Below are 25,997 nucleotides of genomic sequence, written 5' to 3'. Positions count from 1 at the left end.
TAAACATTGAGGTGTAATTTGAAAAGGCAGGTTTTGAGATGTTTGCAGATCACAGCCAGTGAATTACCTTTTCTGGCTGATGGGAGAAGATCGTTCCTCTGTCCGGGGGTAGGGGCAGAACAGACTGCGAGAAGCTCAGCTCTGTCCGGAGCCTTCTTTTCCAGAAGATCTGATGTAGGCAGTGCTGTAGCATGCCGTTCATAGTGTCCTGTACCTGCCATGTCCCCGTTTCTTTTGTTGTGTATGTTTTGTGATGGATTGTTGGAATAGTGTACGTTTCTCTTGGTTTTTATAACCGTGATCCATGTGTAATGTTCATATGTTAGCCTTTAGTTGACTACTTGGTTATTGTATCCAAGGGGGTCATTGGCTGTAAGGCCTCCTTGTAAGATTCTGCTGAGCCCACTCTCTAGGGGGTGCTGTTTCCTAGCTGTTCTGATGTTGCCCCGATGACTCATCAGTTTGCAGTATAGTCTCCATGCAGGAGAAGCAATAAAGTACATCACAGAGAAACAGGCGAGGGTCTTAAAACTGGTGGAATCTGCAGAGGTGGGGCAGAAACCAACCCAGTTTACTCATGTGGTAGGAATGGATTTGGAGAAATGGGAAAAGGGGATGGCGCTCATTCACATGTCCTGGATGCAGGCGAGGGATGAGTGTGGGGGAGGGATTTAATTTCTCTCCTTCCCTCTCTTCCTTCTCTCAGCCACTGGGACCAAGAAGTGCTGGAGGCAGCCAAGGACCTCCGTACACCCAAACTCACCAAAGTTCTCATAAAGTGCTACTGGAGGCCTTATGCTGTTATAGGAATCTTTACTCTATTAGAGGTATGCATTAAGAGCTCCCTTCTGTCTGCCCCATGCAAAGAAGTGATATAAAGACAATACAGCTTCTTCAGTGTGCTGTGTGCTGTGCTGCTTCAGTGTGCTGTGTGCTGTGCTGCTCCAGTGTGCTGTGTGCTGTGCTGCTTCAGTGTGCTGTAAGATGTGCTGCTTCAGTGCGCTGCGTGCTGTGCTGCTTCAGTGTGCTGTAAACTGTGCTGCTTCAGTGCACAGTGTGCTATGTTGCTTCAGTATGCTGTGTGCTGTAACCTGTACTGCTTCATTATGTTGTGTGCTGTAAGTTGTACTGCTTCATCATGTTGTGTGCTGTAAGCTGTACTGCTTCATTATGTTGTGTGCTGTAAGCTGTGCTGCTTCAGTGCACTGTGTGCTGTGCTGCTTCAGTGCACAGTGTGCTGTAAGCTGTGCTGCTTCAGTACACTGCTGTGCTGCTTCAGTGTGCTGTAAACTGTGCTGCTTCAGTGTGTTGTGTGCTGTAAACTGTGCTGCTTCAGTGTGCTGTAAGCTGTGCTGCTTCATTATGTTGTGTGCTGTAAGCTGTGCTGCTTCAGTTTGCTGTGCTGTAAGCTGTGCTGCTTCATTATGTTGTGTGCTGTAAGCTGTGCTGCTTCAGTGCTGTGTGCTGTGCTGCTTCAGTTTGCTGTGTGCTGTAAGCTGTGCTGCTTCATTATGTTGTGTGTTGTAAGCTGTGTTGCTGTGTGCTGTGCTGCTTCAGTGTGCTGTAAGCTGTGCTGCTTCATTATGTCGTGTGCTGTAAGCTGTGCTGCTTCAGTGTGCTGTGTGCTGGGCTGCTCCAGTGTGCTGTAAGCTGGGCTGCTCCAGTGTGCTGTAAGCTGTGCTGCTGTGTGCTGTGCTGCTTCAGTGTGCTGTAAGCTGGGCTGCTCCAGTGTGCTGTAAGCTGTGCTGCTGTGTGCTGTGCTGCTTCAGTGTGCTGTAAGCTGGGCTGCTCCAGTGTGCTGTAAGCTGTGCTGCTGTGTGCTGTGCTGCTTCAGTGTGCTGTAAGCTGGGCTGCTTCAGTGTGCTGTGCTGCTTCAGTGTGCTGTAAGCTGGGCTGCTCCAGTGTGCTGTAGGCTGTGCTGCTGTGTGCTGTGCTGCTTCAGTGTGCTGTAAGCTGGGCTGCTTCAGTGTGCTGTGTGCTGTGCTGCTTCAGTGTGCTGTGTACCCTAAGCTCTTCTCCTTTAGTGCGTTTTCATTGTTTTCAGATGGACATCGGTGACTAGTGATAGAATAATAAGTACTAGCTTATGCATATTTTAAGAATGTACCTTCCTTGTACACACATGCATTTCCAAAACACCTTATTCATAAATTAATTTTTAAATAGCATGTGGAAAACATTTGGACTGTATTTATAATTTAAAAAAAGGGTAGCTCCCAGTAAGTAGTCACTAATGTACCCCAGGCCATTGCTGTGTAGACCTTTGGCAGAGTTTCCACAGTTTTCCCATCATGCTCCTGGTTCTGTTCAAACAGAAAGCGTATTTAGCCTCAGGCTCTTCAGTGCTTCCTTTAGAAAACCACAGGCCCAGTTCTGTGTATCACTTATTCCTGAGCCCTGATCAACATACATATGGAGTTTGTTGTATTGTGTCTTTATTATGCAATCAAACCTTTTCACACTGCGATCAAAAAATTATTTCCTTGAAACCAAAAATATTCATTTAAAGTTATGAGATCAACTGTTACTTGGTAGCAAAACTATTTGCATTGCAGGCAAAACATATTAGAGCCCGACCGATATATCGGTATGGCCGATATATCGGCCATTATTTGACTTTTTTGACGACATCGGGATCGGCAGTTATGCCGCCGATGTGCCCCGATTTTTTAATAAGTATGATAAACAAAAAAACAATGATTATTTATCTGTACTTGTCTGTTCGAACGTTGTAATTGCTATTTACTAGAATTATCCAGTAGAGGGAGCTGCAGCAGCTGTTCAAATGTGAACTGCAGCAGCTGACGCGCTACTTCTCTAATAAGACGTTTGTCACTCGTGCCTCATCCAGTATTCTCCACTGTAAGACTTGTCTGCACAGATTCGATTGCCGCAATAAAGGTATGTATATTTAGTGAAAGTTTTTAATTAAATGCGTTTATACGACCACTATGTTTATCAATACTCATTCTCAAGCGAGCGAGCTAGCTAACATATTTGGTTCACTTTAGCAAGCTAGCTGGCTAGTAAGCCTTTATGAAGTGGCAGTGAGCTCATAAGCAGCGTAGGATCTACATTTCCAGAGGACATCGCTGTATTCTCAAATAAATAACCAGCCAAAATAAAATGGTGATTGAATGTATCACACATTTGTTTTTTTTATCTGAGATAATGATATTAGCTACTATATGATGCTGTGTAAATAGCCAACGCGTGATTGCAAGCGAGTGTGTCATCTAGTCACGCGTCATCGTAGCAAGCTAACCAGACAGTAAAAACGCAGATAAAACACTTCTAACATGGATAATTTTAAGCCATGTTAACTAGCTTTGTCGTGATAACATAAGAGAAGGATTGCTGTTGGAGAAGTGAATCAACCAACAGTTAGCGCGGGTAACCTGCACGAAAGCGCATTGTAGTTTTTTTCACGTATTTCATCCAGTCAATTTAATTTCATCTAACGTTGCACTTGATTCACTCTTTAGCTCCGCTAGATAATGTCTTACTCTTTGAGATCATGTAGTAGAAATAAAATATAATTAATTCAACTTACTGAGAATATATAATAAGAAATAATGAGGCTGTGTCAATAGCTAATGCGTTATTGCGAGCGAGTGTGTCATCTAGTCACGCGTCAGAGCGCATTGTAGTTATTTTCACCGCCTAATTCTTATGGACAGGGAAGCTCGGTAGATAAAGTCTTACTCTTTGAGATCATGTAGTAGGAATAAAATAAGAAAATATAATTAATGTACTGAGAATAGATAATAAGACATAATTATAACAAATTAATAATAATAATAATAATAACAACAATAATAATAATATTCATAAAAATACATGTTTGAAACTGGAAAACTGATTTTTAAAAATGGAGTTGGAGTTATTTTGATTTCACAAACTTAAAGATGGTGTTAATATATATATTTAATTTAATATCATGTCTTACTTTTTTATCTAAAAAGTTCTTTGTGGGGGGTCATCTTGCTTTCTCTCTGGTAGATGTCTCAGTTGTGTTTTGTAAGTGTCAGCCTGTTGAATTGTAAATACAATGTGAGGTGCTGATATTTGACACTAGTGGTAGACAAGTGAAAGTAAGTTCACTGTTTTGTCTCAATGTCCGTACAAATCCAAGTTTTCATACAAAGCTAACAGGCCATTGAGAGGCTAGGAACTGAAAAATGTCGTGTGATTTTGATTTTGAAAGTAATATTTATTAAAAAAGCACAACAATGTGGGTGTTTAAGCAGCCTTGTTTCAGTATGTAGTATGTATCAAGCAGCATTCTTTCATGAAGCACAAAAATATCTCAAACGCACAGTATGGGAGGCTAGCTAGTTAATAAGGGTATTAAGTGCAGCATGCTGTTAAACCCTTCAGTGCTGCCACAACCTCTTTCATCCACTTAGATTAATTAAGGCAAGATATAATTAAACGAAGCAGTGTGAAGCTCTTCCAGTAGATTTCAGTGGATGGTTTAATTTGCAGAGCGAGCAGGGGGAGGCCAAAGGTCGGGGGGCATTAACTGTGATGTCACAATGAGGCAACACTAAGTTTTTGACAGATTGCATCATTATTTGTTTGTTCGTACTGCCCCCAAGTATGTGATGTGACCACTTCCAAGAGCATGTTTAAGAGGTATTTTTTGCCTTTGCGAAATTCTTCGAAAAAACATTTTTCGCCCCCTTGCCCCACCCCCTGTTCCCCGCAGGAGGTAATCAAGGTGATTCAGCCGGTGTTTTTGGGGAAGTTGATCCTGTACTTCGAGAAGTACGGCCTGGACGACAAGGCCGCCCTCCATGAGGCCTACGGCTATGCCGCAGGCATCTCGCTGTCCAGCATCGGGCTGGCCATCATTCACCACCTCTACTTCTACCACGTCCAGCGAGCTGGCATGAAGATCCGGGTGGCCATGTGTCACATGATCTACAAGAAGGTTGGTCCTTCCCTCGTCTGAAGTAGCCGTTGCTTTGTGGAAAAAGGGCCCGTGAGAGGTCTTTCGTTCATAATTCGGTGGTATGAGAACCTGATTTATGGATGCTACAGTGCTTGCTGAAACACTGCACTGCCCATGGTAATACCATTTGTAGATCGTATGTAAAGACTAGGGCTCTTTGCTGTGAGCGCACCTGTCTGCTGGATTTTATTTATTTTGCTTTTCATTTGTTTTACGGTCAGGATACTTTCTATGAGAAACTGATCTGTTACTTTAGGGTCATAATTCAAGTCCTGAACTCAGAGTTTGTTATGCTTTGGTTTACTGGCAGGATTCCATGTAATCCGCCACAACGAAAAAGATGAACAAGTCAAAAACAACTCGGCCCGTAGCCTCCCCCAGCTTCACATCCATTTTTTGACTTCTCCCCTGCTTAGTTTGTACCTGTGCACCATATTTAAAGCTGAACATTATAACTTTGCCATTGTTTGGCATTGTGCCATTTAACCACTACCTCAGCACATGACCATATCATTATATCACAATAGCACTTTGTCATTACGTTAATGGTTAGTCAATGATTGCTAGATAGTATAATAAGAAGGTAATAAATTCTTGTAATATTGAGGTTGTTACATAGGAATTAATTTTTTTCCGTAATGTGACATTTCAGAAATAATTATGTGTGTATATACATTATATCCTAGTTTAATGTGGACTCATACTTTAGTGTTGCATATCATAAGGCACTGTACTTGGCAGTGGGAATCGAATGCATTGTATATCAAAGTTCATTGATTTCAGGATTATTTTATGGCTGTGAGTCATGCTGTTTTATAATGTATTTATAGGAGCAATGTGCGACTGTATATCCATTGAAATCCGGCAACCTGACGTGATGGATCACATTGAACCATGTGATTCTTTATAATTCTTTTTTGCTGACATATAGTTCTTCTGTTAGATAAAAATGTCTTTATGTTTGTATATCCCTTATTTGTGTGTTTGATCTTTCTTTGTTTTATAACCAGGCCCTTTGCCTCAGCAGTACAGCTATGGGAAAGACAACCACTGGGCAGATTGTGAACCTCTTATCCAATGATGTCAACAAGTTTGATGAGGTACAGTCCTGACTATGTCCCTCTTTGGTAGCTGCAGTCTCTGAAATCCTAATATTGTCTCTGCTTTCGGGGTTTTATCTTTGTCACACCAGTCTGCATGCCGCTGCAGTCATGCTGTAACTGTCCTCAGACAATGCACGCGGTGTACATACGGTGTATACACACTGTGCTTTCTCAGTGCACGTGTCATTACAATTCCCTGCAGTGATAAATCTGAGTTTAAGAACTGTTTATTGTGATGTTTTGCTTTCTAAATCCTAACCACAGTGCTCTTACTGTAACTCAGTCACATGCAGCCCTCTTCCTGTAATTCAGTCACATGCAGCCCTCTTCCTGTAATTCAGTCACATACAGCCCTCTTCCTATAGCTCAGTCACATACAGCCCTCTTCCTGTAGCTCAGTCACATACAGCCCTCTTCCTGTAGCTCAATCACATACAGCCCTCTTCCTATAGCTCAGTCACATACAGCCCTCTTCCTGTAGCTCAGTCACATACAGCCCTCTCCCTGTAGCTCAGTCACATACAGCCCTCTTCCTGTAGCTCAGTCACATACAGCCCTCTTCCTGTAGCTCAATCACATACAGTCTTCTTCCTGTAGCTCAGTTACATGGAGCTCTATTCCTGTAACTTGGTCCAACATGTCTTCCTGATTCCTGTAGCTCAGTGCATGGTATTGTTCTTGGCTTTCAGCCCAAATTTCATAGGACAGTGGATAAGTGGAAATGAGGAATTAATGTAATTTCTGTCTGTATGTTATGTATATCTGCATGTTTTGTACAAGTGTCTTTTTGTACAAGTGTAGCGTGTGCAGGCATGTGCTGCTGTGAATGTGTGTATAAACCTCTGATCACAGAGCAAAAGGAAAACCTTGTTCAGAAGTATTCTCATGAACCCTGTGGTGTCCGATGCTGCGCTGAGCTCTTGAGTTTCTAGCCTGCTGCTGGGAGCTAAGGCACGCAAGGTTCCGGTGACAGTGTTTTCTTAAAGAGGCCACAGCTCGGCCCAGGGAACAGGGAGTGTTCGTAACAGGATTGTTTTTATAGGCTTTTTTTACTGCCCACCCCCAGAATCGAGCCTGACCCCCCTCTCTGACTGCTTCCTCCTTTCACAGGTCACCATATTTTTGCACTTCCTGTGGGCGGGGCCTCTGCAGGCGGCCGCTGTGATTGGGCTGCTGTGGAACGAGATCGGCCCGTCGTGCCTTGCTGGGATGGCTGTGCTGGTCTTCCTGATGCCTTTGCAAACCCTGTTTGGCCGCCTGTTCTCTTCCTTCAGGTACGGCGTGCTTGCTTTGGGAGAGGGAGAGCCCCCTGCAGTAACGTGGTAGCTGTGAGAGTGAGACAGAGAGAGAGAGAGGGAGAGTGACAGACAGAGAGAGAGTGAGAGAGCCACAAGTGAAAGAATGCTGCAAAGCCTGCATTCCCATACACCTCAAGTCACAGTCCTATCTGTGCTGTGAAACTCTGAAACCCATTCATTACAGCACACCTGACCCTGTTACTGGGGATCTGCCATCATGTAGGCTTTCATTTCACCCCTAATTTGGCACACCTGGTTCTACTAATTGTTATGCTATTCCCAACATTGTACAGTAATTTAGTGTTAGGCTTACGTTCTTGTGGAACACTGATATTAGCTGACTACTGACACAAATTAAGTGGCAGAAATAGTGATCACTGCGAGGGTGAACCTGATAAATGTTAATCGACTTCAGCCAACTTTGTGACAAATTCTGAATGAATTCAGCATGTTAGCAAGCTAGCGGTAACATGATGCTTAGCCTGCCTAAACCACTCACCTGCCTGTGCTTCTGTCGAAGGGACTTCAGATGCTTCAGCAGCATCTGTTGCCTGAGGTAATCCACGGTGTGCTGGCAAACTTTACTGAATAACACTCCCCCATCCTTATTAAAATCATTGGCAAATTAATTTGCCCTGCCCTGGCTTTTGTCTTTGGTGGTAATTAATGATATCTCTCTTAGCTCCTCAGTTATAAATCTTATTTTTGATGTTATTTTTGGCTGGACCGCAACAGCGGGGCCAGCTCTACAAACGCAAACTGACTGTGACTGACTGAGTGACTGAGTGAGTGATGAAGTTACACCATTGGTCGGCCAAGTTATGACGTCACACCATTGGTCGGCCGGTCCAGCCAGACCTGGTCTTGTTTGTTTTCAGTCACTCAGACCTGGGACGGAGAGAGGCTGTGTCAACTTTCTGAATGTCTTGCAAGATTTTGCTGTGTTGGATTTCCACGGAATTCGGCGGGGTTCTCGTCGGAGTTCTGCGGGTGCAGATTCCGCCCGGGCCTGCTAATTAACAGCTCAGTGCAGTCTATCTGTTGAATGAGGTGTGCTTTATTACATCAGCAGTTAACATCGGTCTCTCTGTCTCTTATCTCTCTCTCCATTTCTCTTTCTCTCCCTCCCTCCCTCCCTCCCTCCCTCCACAGGAGCAAAACGGCCGCATTGACCGACAACAGAATCCGCACCATGAATGAAGTAGTGTCCGGGATGCGCATCATAAAGATGTACGCGTGGGAGAAGCCCTTCTCCGCCCTGGTGAATGAAGTCAGGAGGTACTGCGCTGGGAGTGGGGGCGGAGTCGGGGCTCTATGCGACCCAGCTCATTGGCTGTCCCTTAGAAGCAGTCAGTACAGATTCCAGGCCTGGTTGTGGCTGTGGGTGACCCTCATTGGCTGTGTGCTTGTGGAGACAGTTCAGATGAACTTAGTTAAGGTTCTGGCAAACATAAACGCGCCCTTCGGCGACCTCATTCCAGTACTCAAAGCCAGACTGTGTGCAGACTGTGTGCAGACTGTGTGCGGGCTGTGTGCACACGGGCCCCTGTGGATTTTCCGTGCGTTTCATGTGTGTTGCAATCACCCGGTAACCGGGTGTGTCACGATGTGTCACGGTGTGTCACGCTCCCCTGGCAGCGCGGCATTCCCACAGTTCCTCTTGGGACGGCAGGAAGTGCGTCGCGTTGCCACAGAGACGAGAAGGGTCACATGACGTGCTCAGACCAAGAACCATCTGCTTCCACTTTTTAAATATAAACTAATAAAGCTTTTTTTTTTCTTTTTTTGCAAACACGAGCAAAGCATTAAGTGCAGAAACCTTCGGTCAGCTGCGTTACAGATGCCCGCACAAACGCACCTCTGTCTACACACGCCTTAACCACTGAACGTACGGCACGTGATGGCCGTCTTTACCATGGGAGCGGAAAAAGAACCTTGTAGGTTATCGCCTCTGAGTCAGGTTCAAGGCTCAAGATGCCAGCTGTATAAGGACATAGTGACAGATTAAGGTGATTAGTAATTAGCCCGGTATAAAGGCCTCCTCAATGCGAATTAACGGTGACACTGGTGCAGGTGTGTTGGAGCTCGGCTGGCCAGTGAAAGCGTTCTCTGTGCTGGGATGGGAGAGGCTGGAGAGGGCTGTTCCTGTTTAGAGACAGAGACAGCCCTGACCAGGTGACAGCCGACTGGGATTCAAATCAGGCAGCCCTGTCACCAACCTTCCCCATGTCTCCATCCGCTGGTTAAGGCTCATAACTCCTCCCCTCCCCCACCCCTCCTTCAGAGGTCCAAAAATGTGCTCCAATTTCTTAATTTTCTACTAATGCCAGTCCACATGTATTTAGTTATTAAATTAGTGCCCTTATAAAGTGTGTGTGTGTGTATATGTATGTATATATACTTTTTTATCTTTTAAGCAAGCATGCCTTATGTGGTTATATCTTAGTGGTTCCCCTAGGAGTTGCTGTAAGGCTTAAATGTCTGTGAGGGGCCCTGGAGCCACAAATAGCCAGCGTGAGATGGTGAGTTGCTAAAGAAAGGAAAGGAGAACTGAAATAACTGAGGCCTTCTGAGGTCTGCAGCTCAGCTTGTGGCTTCCTCCAGAGGAGGAGTGCGCTCCTGTTCATCTTCATGCGCTCCTGTTAACAAATGGCGTTTTATTGATCGAAGCCATTTCTGACTGGGTTCCTGACATTTAACCTAAACTAACCTCCCCCCCCCCCCGTCTGTCCCTCCCAGGCTTTGACCCTGAGTCTCCCTCCGCACGCCCCCACCCCACACACCAGAGCTTTTACACACTGCCAAAGGCTGCTGTTTTATCCCTCACCTCCAAGAATTGAGCAGATTTACTCCAAACTTCTGTGGACACGCATGATGTAATCCCAGCTTTAGTAAACAGAGTAGAACAGCCATTATGCAGGAAGACTTTAGGAACTCTGCGCTTGTAGCTTGAAGAAAAAAACAAACAGCAAGTAAAAACAGAATGGACTGAACTGTCCCTGGAAAAGGACAAGGTTGAGGTCAGCAAGATTGAAGATTATCACACATACTGTAGATACTGCTGCTGTGCTATCAGCAAACCCTCTTTCAGGTCACGTGTCTGTCCTTTCATATTAGCTTCGAGTTCAAGTATATCAGCTGTCTACTACTATGCTTTGTGTACATTTGATTATTAGATATTACGACATTGTTTCGTTTTTTCCATTTTTTTTGTCATTGTAAAAGGTGCATGTTTTGTGTTCAACCATTTTTATCTCCTTGCGCTACATAAAGTCCTACGAAGTGAGAAGACCCCACGCGGTGTCTCCGTCCGTCTTGTATAACGTGTAAACTACACACGCTCAATTCAAAGTTAATTTTTTGTATACTTTAGTTATTTAAAGTTCCCTTAGTCATTCTTGCTCGCTGCATACTCAAATTGGAACGTATCCTGTGCATTTCGAACCCCTGGCTGGAACGGTTGGGCCGTTAATGCAGGTCATGCTGTTGAGACCGTTTTAATAAGGGATGAACGTTGACGAACAGATGGAATCTGGAGTCAGGCTGTGACTTGTAATAGCCTTTATTGTGTGAGGTGTTCAGGTTGTGGCTGTCTGTCAGGATGTGACATGTAGTAGCCTTTATTGTTTTGAGGTGTTTCATTGTTCTCAGGCCAGACGCTGTCTGAGTCTCAGCAGTTTTTCTGGTTTAATGGAATCTGAGGCTGGCATCGGTCCACCATGCCTCAGAGTTCCTGCAGTGGCTGTGCGTCAGTGTTTGGATGAGTGCTTTTGGGGTGCTGCGTATCTGCATCTGAATAAGGGTTTCTGGGGTTCAGCGTGTATGCGATTTTGGGGTTGGGTGCGTGTGTGTTTGCGTGCGTCTGTTTATATTCTCCTGTGATTGTGTGTTTGGATCGTTGTGAGTTTTCGGGGTTAAATGTGTATCTGCACATCATCTTTTGCACCCATGTTTGTGGGGTTCAGTGTGCGTTTGTGAGTGTGTGTGCCGTCATGTTTGGATCAGTGTGTTTGGGGTGCAGGGATTGTGGGATGGATTAGAGTTGTTATGGTTCTGTGTGACCTATCCACGGTGTATTCCTGCCTCTCACCCAATGCATGCTGGGATAGGCTCCAGCACCCCCCACAGCTCTGCCCATGACACGCGTGTATATATAATGGATGGATGGATGCATGGATGGTTCTGTGTGTGCATTTGGACATGTGTACCAGTTTTAGTGTAACGCCCTCTCCTGTCCCGCTCAGGAAGGAGATCTCGAAGGTCCTGAAGAGCTCGTACCTGCGGGGACTGAACATGGCTTCGTTCTTCGTGGCGGGGAAGGTGATCGTGTTCGTCACCTTCGCGGTGTACGTGCTGGTGGGGAACACCATCTCGGCCAGCCGCGTCTTTGTGACCGTGTCCCTGTACAGCGCCGTCCGGCTCACCGTCACCCTCTTCTTCCCCTCCGCCGTCGAGAAGGTGTCCGAGACGCTCATCAGTGTGCGCAGGATCAAGGTAACCCCCCCCCCCCCGCTCCCGCTTTCTAAACCACACCCCCTCTGTCAGCTAATGCCCCTGCCAGTCACTTCCTGTGGGTGCCCCACCTCCTTCCTCTGTCAGTTTGGTTTCTCTTCTGACTCTTCTGATATTTTCACTGTGTAGTTTTTCTGACACGGACTGAGGTGTGCATTTCGAGAATGTGGTCTCGGTTCAGAATCCACGTAGTCAGCGTGCGTGTGGTTTGGATTGGAGTTGAAAGAGCTTATCCTGAGACAGCGGCCATTTTCTGGGGTCGTTTTTAGAGGCCCTTTTTATATTGCTTTGTCTGCAGCATATAAGCTGTGCAGATTTTGGGGGGAAATGGGACTGAGGGAACTGAAAAGCCCTCAAGTTAGTGGCAGAGGTGCGTGTGGAAGCCCTGCAGGTAAACATGTGAACCCAGAGCTGTGGGTTAGGAGGGACTGCAGAGGTGCCTGCAGAGCAGGGATGTGGGTCTGGCGTGTGTACTTGTGCGTGTGTGTGTGTCTCACGGGGTGTGTACATGAACACGCCGGTCCAGTGAGTGTGCGCATGTACATGCGTGTGCTTGTAGACATTCTCTTTAGCGTGTGCGCTGGCGTGTCAGAGCAGTGGGTCCGCCTGCCGCAGAGGAGCTGCACCATGCAGATGCAGGAAATGAGCAGCGCGCATGGAATGGAATGCGTCGCTGCTGCTGCTCAGAAATGCGATCACCCTGCACCCCCCTAGCACCACCTGCTGTTTGGATCTGCTTGTAGGTACTGGGGGGGTTTTCTGGTATTCCTCTTGTTTATTATGGGAGATGTATAGTGCCCCCCTGTTAGATAGGGTAGTACATGCTGGTGCGTGCGCTAATACCTGAAATCAGCGCAAAACCAGAAAAATGTATTTACATACTCATGTGAATATTGAAATACACGCGTTCCTGCCTGAAATGCAGCTCTGGTGCCCGCGGGTCCTGCACAGGAAGCAGAGCAGATTCACTGCAGGCAGCCAGTGCCTCCGTCAGTGCCAGCCTCACAGTGGCAGCATGGTGACTCTGTCTGACCGTGCTTCAGTAGGAGGCCAGACATCTCTTGAGCAATCAGTGAAAATGCGGTCGAATTGGGGAAGTGCAGCACTGAAAGCATGTCGCAGCTGCAGCCCTGCGCTACGGCCTGAGAGGAAGAAGGAAACCCCCCCCCCCCCTGCGGCCGCTGCAGCGAGACTCGTGCAGCCGTGAGACTCGCGTGTGCGGAAGTGCCTGACCTGGCCGCCTGACCTGACCGCAGACGGTCAAAAACACTTCTGCTTACCGTGACCGTGACCGCATACTGTGCTCGCCGTTGGGCCTGATGCTGTGGTTACACAAAGGGTAGTGGGGAAGGGACATGGGGGGTGTGTGCATATGTGGTGGGTTTCCGCTGAAACACAAAAGCGGGGAGGGGTTATTCAATTCGCATAAAGTATCCTCGTGTTGCCCTGATTGGCTGCTGAGTCATTCTAGAGCTCTGCATAGGGGAAGCATTCAGAATTCTGGCCAGCAGTGACTGTGTCAGTAGTCAGTGTGTCAGTGTCGGTGCTGACTGTGTCAGTGTTGGTGCTGAATGTGTCAGTGTCAGTAGTGAATGTGTCAGTGTTGGTGCTGAATGTGTCAGTATTCAGTGTGTCAGTGTTTGTGCTGATGGTCAGTCTCTTCCACAGAATTTCCTCCTGCTGGATGAGACTGTGAAGCAGGTAGCTGAGCTGCCCCAGGAGGAGAAGAAGGAGCCCACAGTGGAGATACAGGATCTGATTTGCTACTGGGACGAGGTGAGGCCACGCCCACGAGACCACACCAATAGTCCTCACACAGAGACTGAGCTATTCCTGCTTAAGCCAAGACACACACGCACACATACACGCCTGCGCGCACACATACACACACATGCTCACCCACACACACACACGCACACATACACGCCTGCGCGCACACATACACACACATGCTCACCCACACACACACACGCACACATACACGCCTGCGCGCACACATACACACACATGCTCACCCACACACACACACGCACACATTCACGCCTGCACGCACACATACACACACATGCTCACCCACACACACACACGCACACATTCACGCCTGCGCGCACGCATACACACACATGCTCACCCACACACACACACTCACACATTCACGCCTGCGCACACACATACACACACATGCTCACCCACACACACACACGCACACATTCACGCCTGCACGCACACATACACGCATGCAAATACATACACACACACACACACATACACGCAAACATACACACGTACGCACACACACACAAACACATGCACACACTCGCACACACGCACACACACACAAACACACGCACACACAAACACGCACACACGGTCACACGCACACACACACAAACACACGCACGCACGCACACACACAAACACACGCACACACTTGCACGCACGCACGCACACACACACACGCACACACTCACACGCTGCTGCGCTGTGTTTCAGACCCTGGATGCTCCGACCCTGCAGAACGTGTCGTTCACACTGAAGCCAGAGCAGCTGCTGGTGGTCATCGGACCCGTGGGCGCAGGAAAGGTCAGAGATCTAACGCTCTGCTATTGGTTTTATATCTGCGCTCTGTGTTTATACTGCTGTCCGGACTTTTTTCATTAAGCGAGCAGGCTTGCATCTATCTGTATCTATGGCAACAAAGAGAGCTAAGGTCTAAGGTGCGGTACACATATCCAGATAGGGTTACTGCTGTAGGAGTGTGGCACAGTTTGCTGGGCAGCTGACTCTGGTCATATACACATCCTCCCTGTAGCCAGGGGTTCCATTTCTGGTCATGGGACCTTCTGTGCATGTGACCCCATTCCTGTGTGTAACCCTCTGCTTTCCTACTGTCTGCTTAAAGCGCACAAATGTCTGCTAAATAAAGACTACACATACCTCACTCAAGGGTAGAATGGCAGCTCCTCACTTCAGAATCAAAATGACAACCTTTACTTAGCCCCTCCCCCCACCTTGCCCTAACTGTTGTGTGATGAACATCCACAGCTGTGTGTGAAATGGCTGCCATGCATCACCCAGGTGGGTGGTCTCATTGTTACTCAAGCTGTGCGGGCCGCCCCCCCGACACCTTCACCTGAAACCGCTCAGAGATCCTGAGTGAAAGGGGTTGTGTAAAAGCAGTCCTTTGTTACGTAACTCTGTTAAAAGGGGGAGTGGAAAAAGGGGGTGGGTTTAATCTTTGAAAATTGAAGCAGGGGGGTCCGTCCTGCCCGAGCGGGACACCTGCTGCGGCGTGTCAGCTTTCCTGCCCCCCCCCCCCCCACCCACCCCCCAAACCCGCTGGCCGCTGGCATTCCTCCCGTGAACCTGGGGCTTTTATATAGCTGTGCTGCACAGTCCAGGCCTAGCACAGGCAGGCCCTGCCAGACCCAGTAAAACCTGTCACTTCAGCCCTGTGTCTCTGCCTCTCTGTCTCCCTGCGTCTCACTGTGTGGTACCACACGTGGTCTGACTTTTGACTGTGTTGTGCTGTGTATTACCATGTTTTACAGTGTGCCACACTGTTGGTGTTACTCTGCTTTACTTGTTTTATAGTGTTACTGTGCGCCACTGTGTGTTACAGTGTCTGTTACTAATGCATCACTATTGCACTGCATTGAACTACAGTATACAACTAGTGCATCTTACTGCGTGTTACAGTGTGTTAATATCACTGTGCTAGTGTTGTACAGTGTTAGGGTGCAGTGTTACATTACTGTGTTAGTGTTGTACAGTGTTAGGGTGCAGTGTTAATTACTGTGTTCTGCTGTGTCCCCCTCAGTCCTCTTTGCTGAGTACGGTTCTGGGAGAGCTGCCTCCAGAGAAGGGCGTGGTCAAGGTGAGAGGGGCCCTGACCTACGCCTCCCAGCAGCCCTGCGTTTTCCCCGGAACCATCCGCAGCAACATCCTGTTTGGCAAGGAGCTCCACCCCCAGAAGTACGAGAAGGTGCTGAGAGCGTGCGCGCTCACCAGGGTAAGACACACGGGAATGTCTGCGAGCACACGGCTGCCAGGCACACGCATGTACATGCGCACACTCGCTGGACCAGCGTGTTCATGTACACACCCGTGAGACACACACACGCGCACAAGTACACACGCCAGACCCACATACTATTCTTATGTTCTGTGACTGGGGTATATATTTTTATAGTCTGTGACTGTGGGGTGTATTCTCTTAGTCTGTGACTGTGGGGTATGTTCTCTTAGTCTGTGACTGTGGGGTATGTTCTCTTAGTCTGACTGTGGGGTATGTTCTCTTAGTCTGTGACTGTGGGGTATGTTCTCTTAGTCTGTGACTGTGGGGTATGTTCTCTTAGTCTTATTATGGGATGTATTCCCCTGTGTTTAGGACATGGAGCTGCTGCCGGACGGAGACCTGACGGTGATTGGGGACCGAGGAGCCACCCTCAGCGGGGGGCAGAAGGCCCGCGTTAACCTGGCCAGGTGCGCCCCTGCCGGCCAATCACAGCTCACATCCTCTCATTCCATTACAGTCACTAAGCAGATGCTCTTATCCACAGCCACTTACAGCCCTTTCCCACTGGAGGAACCTTTTCCAGACATCTGGAACCTTTTCCAGACCTCTGGAACCTTTTGGTTTTCCCCCTCAGGGAACACAAAGTCAGTTTTGGTTCCTGGGGCTTACCTATTCTCCATTTTAGTCCCCGCTGGTGAAGTAGCACTTGTTGGTGGTTCACAATCTGTTGAGTGGAGCTTGGAGTACTGAACATCGCCAAACGCAATTTTGACAGGAATCGCCAATCACCAAAGCACCTTAGAAAACAACAGAAAAACATTTAAAATGAAAAATAATAAAAGAGATTAAGATGACCATGATTAGGCCACTTTGAAGTTTTTACTCAATTTTCATTCACTCCTCAAACGAGTCTCCTCTTTGGCATATCACTTATCTTATCAGCTCCGCATAACAGCTGTATTCTTAGTATTCTGCTGTTATCTTAGAATTGCGCTGTAATCTTAGCATTGCGCTGTGATCTTAGCATTGTGCTGACACAACCATTAGTGATAAGTCCATTTTCAGCTGTTAAGGATTAAACAACAGCCTGTTGTTGTACTGTATAATCATACCTTCTTCAGAGCTGTCACTGATGCAGGTACACGCAGGTACTTCTAAAAGAATTAGAACCACATCATATACAGCAGAAACACATGAAACACACAACACATAATACATCAACACGGTCCAAGGATTCCAAAATAAAAGAGAATTAGAAGTAAGGCATTGTATAATATTATCTGTTTCAGTCCTGGGTGGTTACAAAGGATGAATACGGAATGCAAACGTAACCGATTAAACGCAGCCATCGCTGTTTTCTGTCACTTCCTCCTAGTTTGGCTAATCCTCACGGTTCTCGAGGTGCGGTGGATAAGTGACCGTGCTCCAGAAACCGCGTAGTCCCCGTTGTGGATAGTTCCTACAGCCTGGTGGAAAAGGGCCATCACAGGACTGCTCATGTCCTCTCAGCCTGGAACAGCTTAAATTCTCTCAGCCAATCACAAGCTCGCTCAAGTACACTCACCCAATCACAGCTCAGATCCTTCCAGCGAATCTCTGCTCAAGCCAGTAACAGCTCCAGGCCTGCTAGGTTATCACAGCTCAAGGGCAGCCGGTGAAGCTGAGTTTGGGGGAATTGAGTATCGCTGTGTTGTGGAGAAGTCCCTTTGGTATTCATAACTCTGGCACCTTTTCCAGCTTCACCGCAATCACCATCTTCAAACACTTCCCCAGATTCATGAAATCGATAAGGAAACATTTACTACTGAATTTTCCTTTCCATATCGTTTCATATCAGTGTCTAAACAGGCTGCTGCTTGAAATGTACATAGTTCTTGTTGCTGGAGATAAGATCATCTGCTGAAAGGATGTAATGTGCGGTAATGTGCGGTAACAGAAAGGAGTGAACAGAGTGCTGTCTCGTCCCCAGAGCGGTCTATCAGGATGCTGATATCTACCTGCTGGATGATCCCCTCAGCGCTGTGGACGCTGAGGTGGGGAAACACCTGTTTGAGCAGTGAGTATCAGAGAGGAACAACCGCACACCTGTATGAGAGAGAGAGAGTGTATCAGAGGAGCAACCGCACACCTGTATGAGATAGAGAGAGAGAGTGTATCAGAGGAGCACCTGCACACCTGTATGAGCGAGAGAGAGATTGTGTGTGTGCGTATGTGTACACATCTGTTTGTGTGTGTCTACGAGTTTTGAGGTGTATTTGTGGATACCTGTACCTGAATATGTGTGTGTGTGTGTGTGTGTGTGTCTGACGTACAAGTCCATGTGTTCTGGGTCACTGTTACCTGCTGTGGTATGTGGATTGGCCCGGGGTAATTCGAAAAGGAAATACTTGAAAAGAATTTCTACTTCGGAAAATAGCGATCAGCGGGGAAATTGTGTAAAAGCTGTGGGCGAAGTCAGGGAAACCTTGCAGATGAAATAGTTCGGGTATTAGGCCAAGCAGGAGCCTGAAGTCATGGAGTTCTGAAAAAACAAATGGAAAAAGTAGCCTATTTGAAAGATTTATCATCCCCTTGCAATGTTACTCCGGTAGTCGTGGAAACCAGGCCAGGAGGTGTTCTGGCTGAACTTCAGTGTGGTTGTGCGGAGTTATGTAAGAGCAGTTTCGTAGTCCTCACTTTCCTCAGTGCACATGAATTGCTGCAGGACTAATTCCATGACAGTAATGTAAATTTAGAGTTTTGGAGTATATGATTGTGTCTCGTAGTTTGTCTTAGTCATTGTGTTTTGCTTTGGGCCAGTTGTTGGGTTGAATTTGTCCATTGTGTTGTAATTTTTCGGTGGCTCTTCTGTGGTTGTTTTGGCTAGCTGTTGCTTTTGTTGGCCTGTGGCTGTTGGCTGGTACGTTGTCCATTGTTGTGTGGCCATTTTGATTGGTTCTTGTGTTGAGTGTTGTGTTAAGTTTTTGTTTTCTTGTTTTAGCTGGCTGTTGTGTTTGAAATATTTTTTATGTTGCTGTTTTGGCTAGCTGTTGACTAGAATGTACTCATGGCACATTTTTGGCTGGTTGTGTTGTGATGTTCTGACCAGTTTGGTTGGTTTGTGAGGTTGTTCACCTGTTTGCCACCAGCTATTTATTTTGCTGGTACACAGTGAGCTTTGTCCGTGTGTGTGTGTGTGTGTGTGCGTGTGTGTGGGTACATGCATGCATATTTGTTTGTGTGTGCATGTGTGTGTGTGTGTGTGTGTGTGTGCTTGTGCCTGTGTGTGTGTGTGCGTGCATGCGTGTGTGTGTGTGTGTTTGGGTTTCAGGGCAGCAGCCTTTCCGTTTACCGTGCCACAGAACTTCCAGGAGCCAGGCGGGGACGTTCCCGTAAGGGAAACGGTCTCCGGAGCGGAGCCTGGCGCTGCTGGCCTTGCAGGATGGACACTCCCTGCACACTGGACTAACAGCCATGCTTTCCTCCAGCAGATCCCCTAATCCCAGCCGCAGCACGTGTAACAAGTGAACACGTATTCTGTGACCTGCCTTCCCCTCTGACACGCACACTAATGGGCTTGAGGCAGTGCATTCTGGCATTAGCTCACACGGCTAGGCGTGAGCTTACTTTTAATTGCCCTGTAATTACTACTCCTGTGACCTGCCTCGACCCTGTCCCTGCGAGCCGCCGCTGGGCTCCTGCCTGGGTTCAGTAATCGCTGTGTTCATCCGCGTGGACGGGATGTTCCCGATTCCCCTTCCGGGGTCCCCCTCGCGTGGCGCTTTGCTCCGTGCTGTTCGGGGAGGTTACGGGCGCGGGTTCGAGGTCTGCAGCACGTGTGCGCTTTTGGCAGCTTATTTGAGCTTCTCATCTGTCGCTTCTCACCAGGTGCATCTGCGGGCTCCTGAGGAAGAAGCCGCGTATCCTGGTGACCCACCAGCTGCAGTACCTGAAGGCTGCCGACCAGATCCTGGTCCTGAAGGAGGTATACGCTGACGACCTGTAGTCTGTACATACCTTTGTATGTACAGTATGAGTATGAGTATATCCCACTGTACCACATACCAGTGAAGGTTCATACATACGGATGCAACACAGTGACTCACATTCGTTAATAAATAAATGTTCTCTTTAGTCAGAATAGATAATTGTGAATTGCATAACTGGGTTCAGCTGTGCTTGAATCAGGATGCACAGGAATGTGAACTTGCAGGCTCCGGCTACTACGCAAGAGTGCATATTTTTATCTTAACGCACACACAAGATTCTCATGCATGTATATCTGATACACACAGTTCACATACTTGCTTTGTTTTGGAGAAAGTGCATGTGTGTGTTTGGTGGATTGTGTGTTTGCGTATTTGTGTAGTCGTTTGAGTTCCTGTTCCCTTCTCAGTTCCTGCCTAACACGCACACACACACACACACGTACATGCACATACACACACACACACACATGTACTGACACGCACACACGTGCCCACACACTGTCTCAGTCTCAGGTACCTGTCGTAAGCGTGACCCCCCTGTTCCCCCCCCCCCCCGCAGGGTCACATGGTGGCGAGGGGCACGTACTCAGAACTGCAGCGCTCTGGGCTGGACTTCACCTCCCTGCTGAAGCACGAGGAGGAGGAGGAGCAGCAGGGGGTGGAGCTGCGCAGCCGCACCCTCTCCCAGACCTCCATGCGCTCCCAGTCCTCCTCCCTGCTGTCCGTCAAAGACGGGGCCGACCAACTGCCGGTACGGGGCGCCGCCGCAGCCTCCCCTCACTTCCTGTCCCGGCGTTCCAGACCAGGAGCACTTCCTGTACATTGTCCTGTCAGGACTTCCTGACAGTTTAACACTGTTTAACTGTTATATAAATCTCTGAGACTGTGTTCCTCTCAAAGCTACTTCTGTAGGTTGTTCTGTGACGCCCCTTTCTCACCGAAGCAGTGACCCGGGTAAAGCCCGTGTTTGTCGTTGGTGTGAAAGGGACCAGCGGCGTATTCTGGCCCGGGTTCGTGACCCTGCTCATGATGGGGTTTACACGGGTTCAGCGCTGCTCGGCTTGGGTATGGGAGGGGAGGCACGGGTTCCTCTACGCAGCGCGGTCACCTGACCGACCCTCGGTCTCCTCCTGTGTTTAACCGGCCCAAATTTCCTGAATCGGTGCTCCAAGTCTTACAGCTGTACTCATGCACAAACAACACTCTGAAACTTTTACATAAATGCCGGAAACCGCATTCATGTAAGTGTATATTCACATGTAATTGCGCAGCTGTCACCGGTAAATATGTAACTGGAAATGAAATAGTCAATAATATGTTACTTAAAATGTTTTGTGACAGTTTTTCCAAAGCATTCTCAAAATTTGAAGCAGATCACTGGACTGTCGATTCAGGAGTTAGAGTACAGAGTTGAGCCAGCATCATGGTAAATGGTAAATGGACTGCATTTATATAGCGCTTTTATCCAAAGCGCTTTACAATTGATGCCTCTCATTCGCCAGAGCAGTTAGAGGTTGGGGGTTAGGTGTCTTGCTCAAGGACACTTCGACATGCCCAGGGCGGGGTTTGAACCGGCAACCCTCCGACTGCCAGACAATCGGTCCTACCTCCTGAGCTATGTCGCCCCCCATGGCTGTATTAGCAGGAGAAACCGGAATGTGTACTTAAGTAAACTAGCAGACTCGGGCCTTGTGTGAACAGTGGGTACATTGTGTGATGTCAGTGGGTTCAACACAGATTGAACCCATGTTCAGTATACTCTGTGTCAACCCTGGGTTTTGTGTGTGAAAGGGGTGTTGAAGTGCTGATTATAGGTTAACATGGGGAAGTAATGATACATAGCATCCACAGGAGGGCAGCAGCTGGTTTCTGTTAAAACAAACTTTCTGTACATCTATAAATGTGTTGCTATGTTCTTAAAACATCTCCCACTGTCCAGAGTTCTCTATATAATTATGAGTGTCATATTCAATTCTTTTTAAGCAAATGACTATCCTATTAGTGGCTGATTTATGGATGTACCAACTTTGGCTCTATTTTTGGGTTTGGTCGATGCGAGGTGATGGGGCGGGGTTGTGTCTCTGTGCGGGTGAGGCAGGTCACAGGGTTGTCGGAAGTTCACAGAGAGTGACGGGGTGTGATTTTGTGGTTCTGCAGGCGGAGCAGGTCCAGTCCATCGCCGAGGAAACGCGCTCCGAGGGGAAGATCAGACTCAGCCTGTATCTGAAGTTTTTGAGAGCCGGGGCCAACACCCTGTTCCTGCTCCTGCTCGTCGTCCTCAACCTGTTTGCTCAAGTGAGACGCGTTCCCGAGCGCATGTGTGCGTTAGCGTGTGTGCGTTAGCCTGGGTGTGTGCGTTAGCGTGTGTGCGTTAGCCTGGGTGTGTGCGTTAGCCTGGGTGTGTGCGTTAGCGTGGGTGTGTGCAGGGACAGGTCTCTCATCTTCATTTTTTTATTCTATTTTCTTTTCAGGTGTCATACATCCTGCAGGACTGGTGGCTGGCTTACTGGTGAGAAACAGAAGCATTAGAGTCACATGATCATCCCTATGTACTCAATGTACTCCATCCCCATGTACTCAAACTCCATTAGTGTCACATGATCATCCCCATGTACTCAAACTCCATTAGTGTCACATGATCATCCCCATGTACTCAAACTCCATTAGTGTCACTTGATCATCCCCATGTACTCAAACTACATTAGTGTCACATGATCATCCCCATGTACTCAAACTCCATTAGTGTCACATGATCATCCCCATGTACTCAAACTACATTAGTGTCACTTGATCATCCCCATGTACTCAAACTCCATTAGTGTCACTTGATCATCCCCATGTACTCAAACTCCATTAGTGTCACTTGATCATCCCCATGTACTCAAACTACATTAGTGTCACTTGATCATCCCCATGTACTCAAACTCCATTAGTGTCACATGATCATCCCCATGTACTCAAACTACATTAGTGTCACTTGATCATCCCCATGTACTCAAACTCCATTAGTGTCACATGATCATCCCCATGTACTCCCAGCTTTATAAACAAGTCATACTGCTAACACTGTGGAGGACAATAACCCTGCTGTATGTATTGATATTAGGGGTGGGTGGTAATGTCAGGGTCATGTTTGTATCTGGCCAATATGAGCCTAAATTGAGCTTACTGCCATTGGCCTGATGCTACAATGACGGCTAATATGATGGTCCATAAAAGCGATGCAGTATACACATGCCAGAGAGAGGACACATTGGCCGAGTCACAGAGTGTAAATGACACCTGTTCATCTCCTTCCTTGAATGTGGAAACTTGGTTTTGGCTTGCCTTTGTGCTATGAGGTAAATCAGTATTATCATTGGACCACGAGGCCAGGCAAATGTAACTTAATTATATCGGCCTAGAATGTCTATATTACGCACTCCCAATTGCAATATTATTATATATACGAAACCTTACACTTATGTTGAGGGTGCGTATGTAACCGTATTGCATTTATGCACGCACACACACACACACACACTTGCACTCGCGCACACACACAGGGATAGATAAAGTGCTCAGTATGTATTGTGTTCATTGACTAGAGGGGTTGAATTCAGTAGGGTTTAAAATAAATAATAAATAAGAGGTTCAGACTTTAGACACTGGCACTTTACAGGAGCTGAGAATCCCTCATCAACAAAACAGGGCACTCAAAATGAAGGATCTCTCATTCAGCATACGTCTGTATGGAAGTGTATTAGCCGTGAAAATGGCTGTCTGTCTACATGCCACTAAAGGACGCTTTATGAGAGAAGGCCTCGCTGTGGGCTTTTGCACTCATGGCCGCAGCCCTCTGATTGTCTGTTCTGTGTGTTCTTCCTGTGTCTTAGCGGCTTTGATTCCTCCTCTGTGTGATTGACAGGTCATCAATGCAGGAGAAGCTCAATGTCACGGCAACCACTGCCCAGTCCAACGGACTCAATCAGACCCAACAGCTGGACCTCAGCCTCTACCTGGGGGTCTACGGAGGTGAGTCACCGTCCTTGCCAGAGCTGAGAACCTTCTAGAAAGTACGCTTGGGAGGACAGGAGAGAGCAGAGCTCACTAGGAAGTAATATTTATAGTCTCCCTGACCTTTTATCTTGCCATTTCCAAGTTCATTTCCAACTTCTTTTGTCTGAAAACACAAAGAAACAGGCCTCTCTCTCTCTCTCTCTCTCTCTCTCTCATGCGTTCTGTTAATCTTTGTTTATGAATAAATTGTAAATAGTGTTTATTTTGTCAGTATTAGGATGTTGTTTTGTGTCCCTGTTGTCTGTTCTTTCTGTTTGAAATTAGATTGTAGATGGGTTGTGACTGCTGTGTGTTTGTCTGCTAGTTTAAAAGGCTTTGTTTGATTGGTCTGATGTGCGTGTGATGGTTTAAATGTTTCATTTGATTGGTCTGACGCTTGTGTGGTAGTGTAAAAGGCTTTGTGTGATTGGTCTGTGTGTGTTGCACTCCTCAGGGCTGACGGTGGCCACCATCATCTTCGGCTTCCTGCGCAGCCTGCTGTTCTTCAACGTGCTGGTGAGGTCTGCGCAGTCGCTGCACAACCGCATGTTCCAGTCCATCCTGCGCACGCCCATCCGCTTCTTCGACGTCAACCCCATCGGTGAGCCACACGTGGCACAGACCACCACCACTGACGCTCCGCCGTCTGCTGCTCTGCAGTCTGTACTTCTGAGAGCATACAGGTCCTCACACACTGTGTACTGCGTACTGTGTACTACTGACCTCATCATACTGATACTGCTCCTTACACAGGATGGGAAAAGGACACTCCTGATACACTGTTGTTAGGGCCAGTCCAGGTTTTAAAGAAAATTTTGGTGTTGCGACGGCCTGATTCTTGTATGAGGGTTGAAAATATAATTGTACATTTGAAATGTACATGTGAAAATGCTAATCATAATTGTTATGCTAATAACTGCTCATAACAATTATTATAACTAGCACTCCCGGCCATCCGGGTGAATGGCTCTCGTTCTGCTCGTCCCTATCCACCCTAGCTCCCCAGTGGTGGAACAGTCGTTGCCCATCTTCCGCCGTGGTCTGAAAACGCATCTCTTCAGACTATACCTGGACTAACTATCACCTCTCTGCAAGGCACTCCCATTCTAGGATCACTTTCATCACTTCTGTCCTTCTATCCTTGTTTCTGTAGCACTTTAATGTTACACTTGTATCTCCATCCAGCACTTACATTGCGCTTGATGTTCTAGCTCGTTGTTATGCCTCCTAGTTTGAATTACCCTAACTTCCTGACCGAGTCTATGCTTCCTGTGTGAACTGGACTTATTGTGTTCATAGCTATGAATGACTGTTACGTAATGAGTATTGTACCTTATCAGACCTGTGTTTTGTAGTTGTCCAATGACCTTCGGTGTGCACTTATTGTATGTCGCTAGCATCTGCCATATAAATATAATGCTATAACAGGAAAAGTTCAGGTACTGAGTTGAATTCCTCTTTGAACTGCTACTTTATTTTCTCCACTAGAGGGCACATACTGCGAAGATTTTGAAGCTGGAATTTGATCAGCCTAATGAATTGGTTCCTCCTGAATGTGTTATGCTCCCGTCTTACAGCAAAGTAGCTGTACTTGCAAGGTGTGAATATTCATTATTGTTAAACAGGGTCCATTTTAATTTTCACCGGTCTCATCCAGCTGCATCAAAATAATAGAATTATGATGTGTTGCTGGGAGCGAGCCAGGGTGATCCACTTTGTAAACCGTCTTCTTTTTAGTAGAGGACGTTTGTTAGTCCTGTTTCATTAAAGGAAGGAGGCATATGCGCTGCTCAGTGCAGTTATGAGCCCTTCAATGGAAAGTTAAAGATTCTTTTGCGATGCATTACCCACCTGTATTCAGGATTTCATTGCAATTTCTTTTTGGATAATTTAGTGATCCTGGGCAGTTTGAATAAGCAAAGCTAGATTTTTACTGAAGGTCCTGAGGTTAAGAACCTCACCCTGCGGTTGTCCTTTTGGGATTCAAACTAGCAACCTCATTATTTACCGCCTCCAGTTTCCTAACTTTGTACCTGGAGTCCCCCCACAGGCCTTTATGTGCATATAAGGTCATCCGCAGTCCCAGAGGGGGCTTAAAGTGAC

At 47.1% G+C, this 25,997-nt stretch overlaps 1 protein-coding gene across 1 annotated transcript in view; it reads left to right on the top strand.

Annotated features, from left to right (window-relative positions):
* Nucleotides 1–25,997, top strand: part of abcc4 (ATP-binding cassette, sub-family C (CFTR/MRP), member 4) — a 52,835-nt gene that overhangs the window by 4,794 nt on the left and 22,044 nt on the right. The window contains exons 3-19 of the mRNA XM_035394584.1: nt 707–827; nt 4,712–4,936; nt 5,968–6,057; nt 7,171–7,334; nt 8,511–8,636; nt 11,603–11,852; nt 13,539–13,646; nt 14,364–14,453; nt 15,691–15,882; nt 16,261–16,355; nt 17,858–17,944; nt 19,756–19,852; nt 20,416–20,607; nt 22,014–22,151; nt 22,328–22,365; nt 23,764–23,870; nt 24,349–24,495. Of these exons, the coding sequence (XP_035250475.1) occupies nt 707–827; nt 4,712–4,936; nt 5,968–6,057; nt 7,171–7,334; nt 8,511–8,636; nt 11,603–11,852; nt 13,539–13,646; nt 14,364–14,453; nt 15,691–15,882; nt 16,261–16,355; nt 17,858–17,944; nt 19,756–19,852; nt 20,416–20,607; nt 22,014–22,151; nt 22,328–22,365; nt 23,764–23,870; nt 24,349–24,495 (2,267 nt within the window). The remainder of the gene's footprint in view (nt 1–706; nt 828–4,711; nt 4,937–5,967; nt 6,058–7,170; nt 7,335–8,510; nt 8,637–11,602; nt 11,853–13,538; nt 13,647–14,363; nt 14,454–15,690; nt 15,883–16,260; nt 16,356–17,857; nt 17,945–19,755; nt 19,853–20,415; nt 20,608–22,013; nt 22,152–22,327; nt 22,366–23,763; nt 23,871–24,348; nt 24,496–25,997) is intronic.

This window comes from Anguilla anguilla, chromosome 15, assembly GCF_013347855.1.
Source record: "Anguilla anguilla isolate fAngAng1 chromosome 15, fAngAng1.pri, whole genome shotgun sequence".
NCBI lineage: Eukaryota > Metazoa > Chordata > Actinopteri > Anguilliformes > Anguillidae > Anguilla > Anguilla anguilla.
Note: the sequence above shows the minus strand (reverse complement) of the source record. Positions and strands in the feature narration are given on the sequence as shown.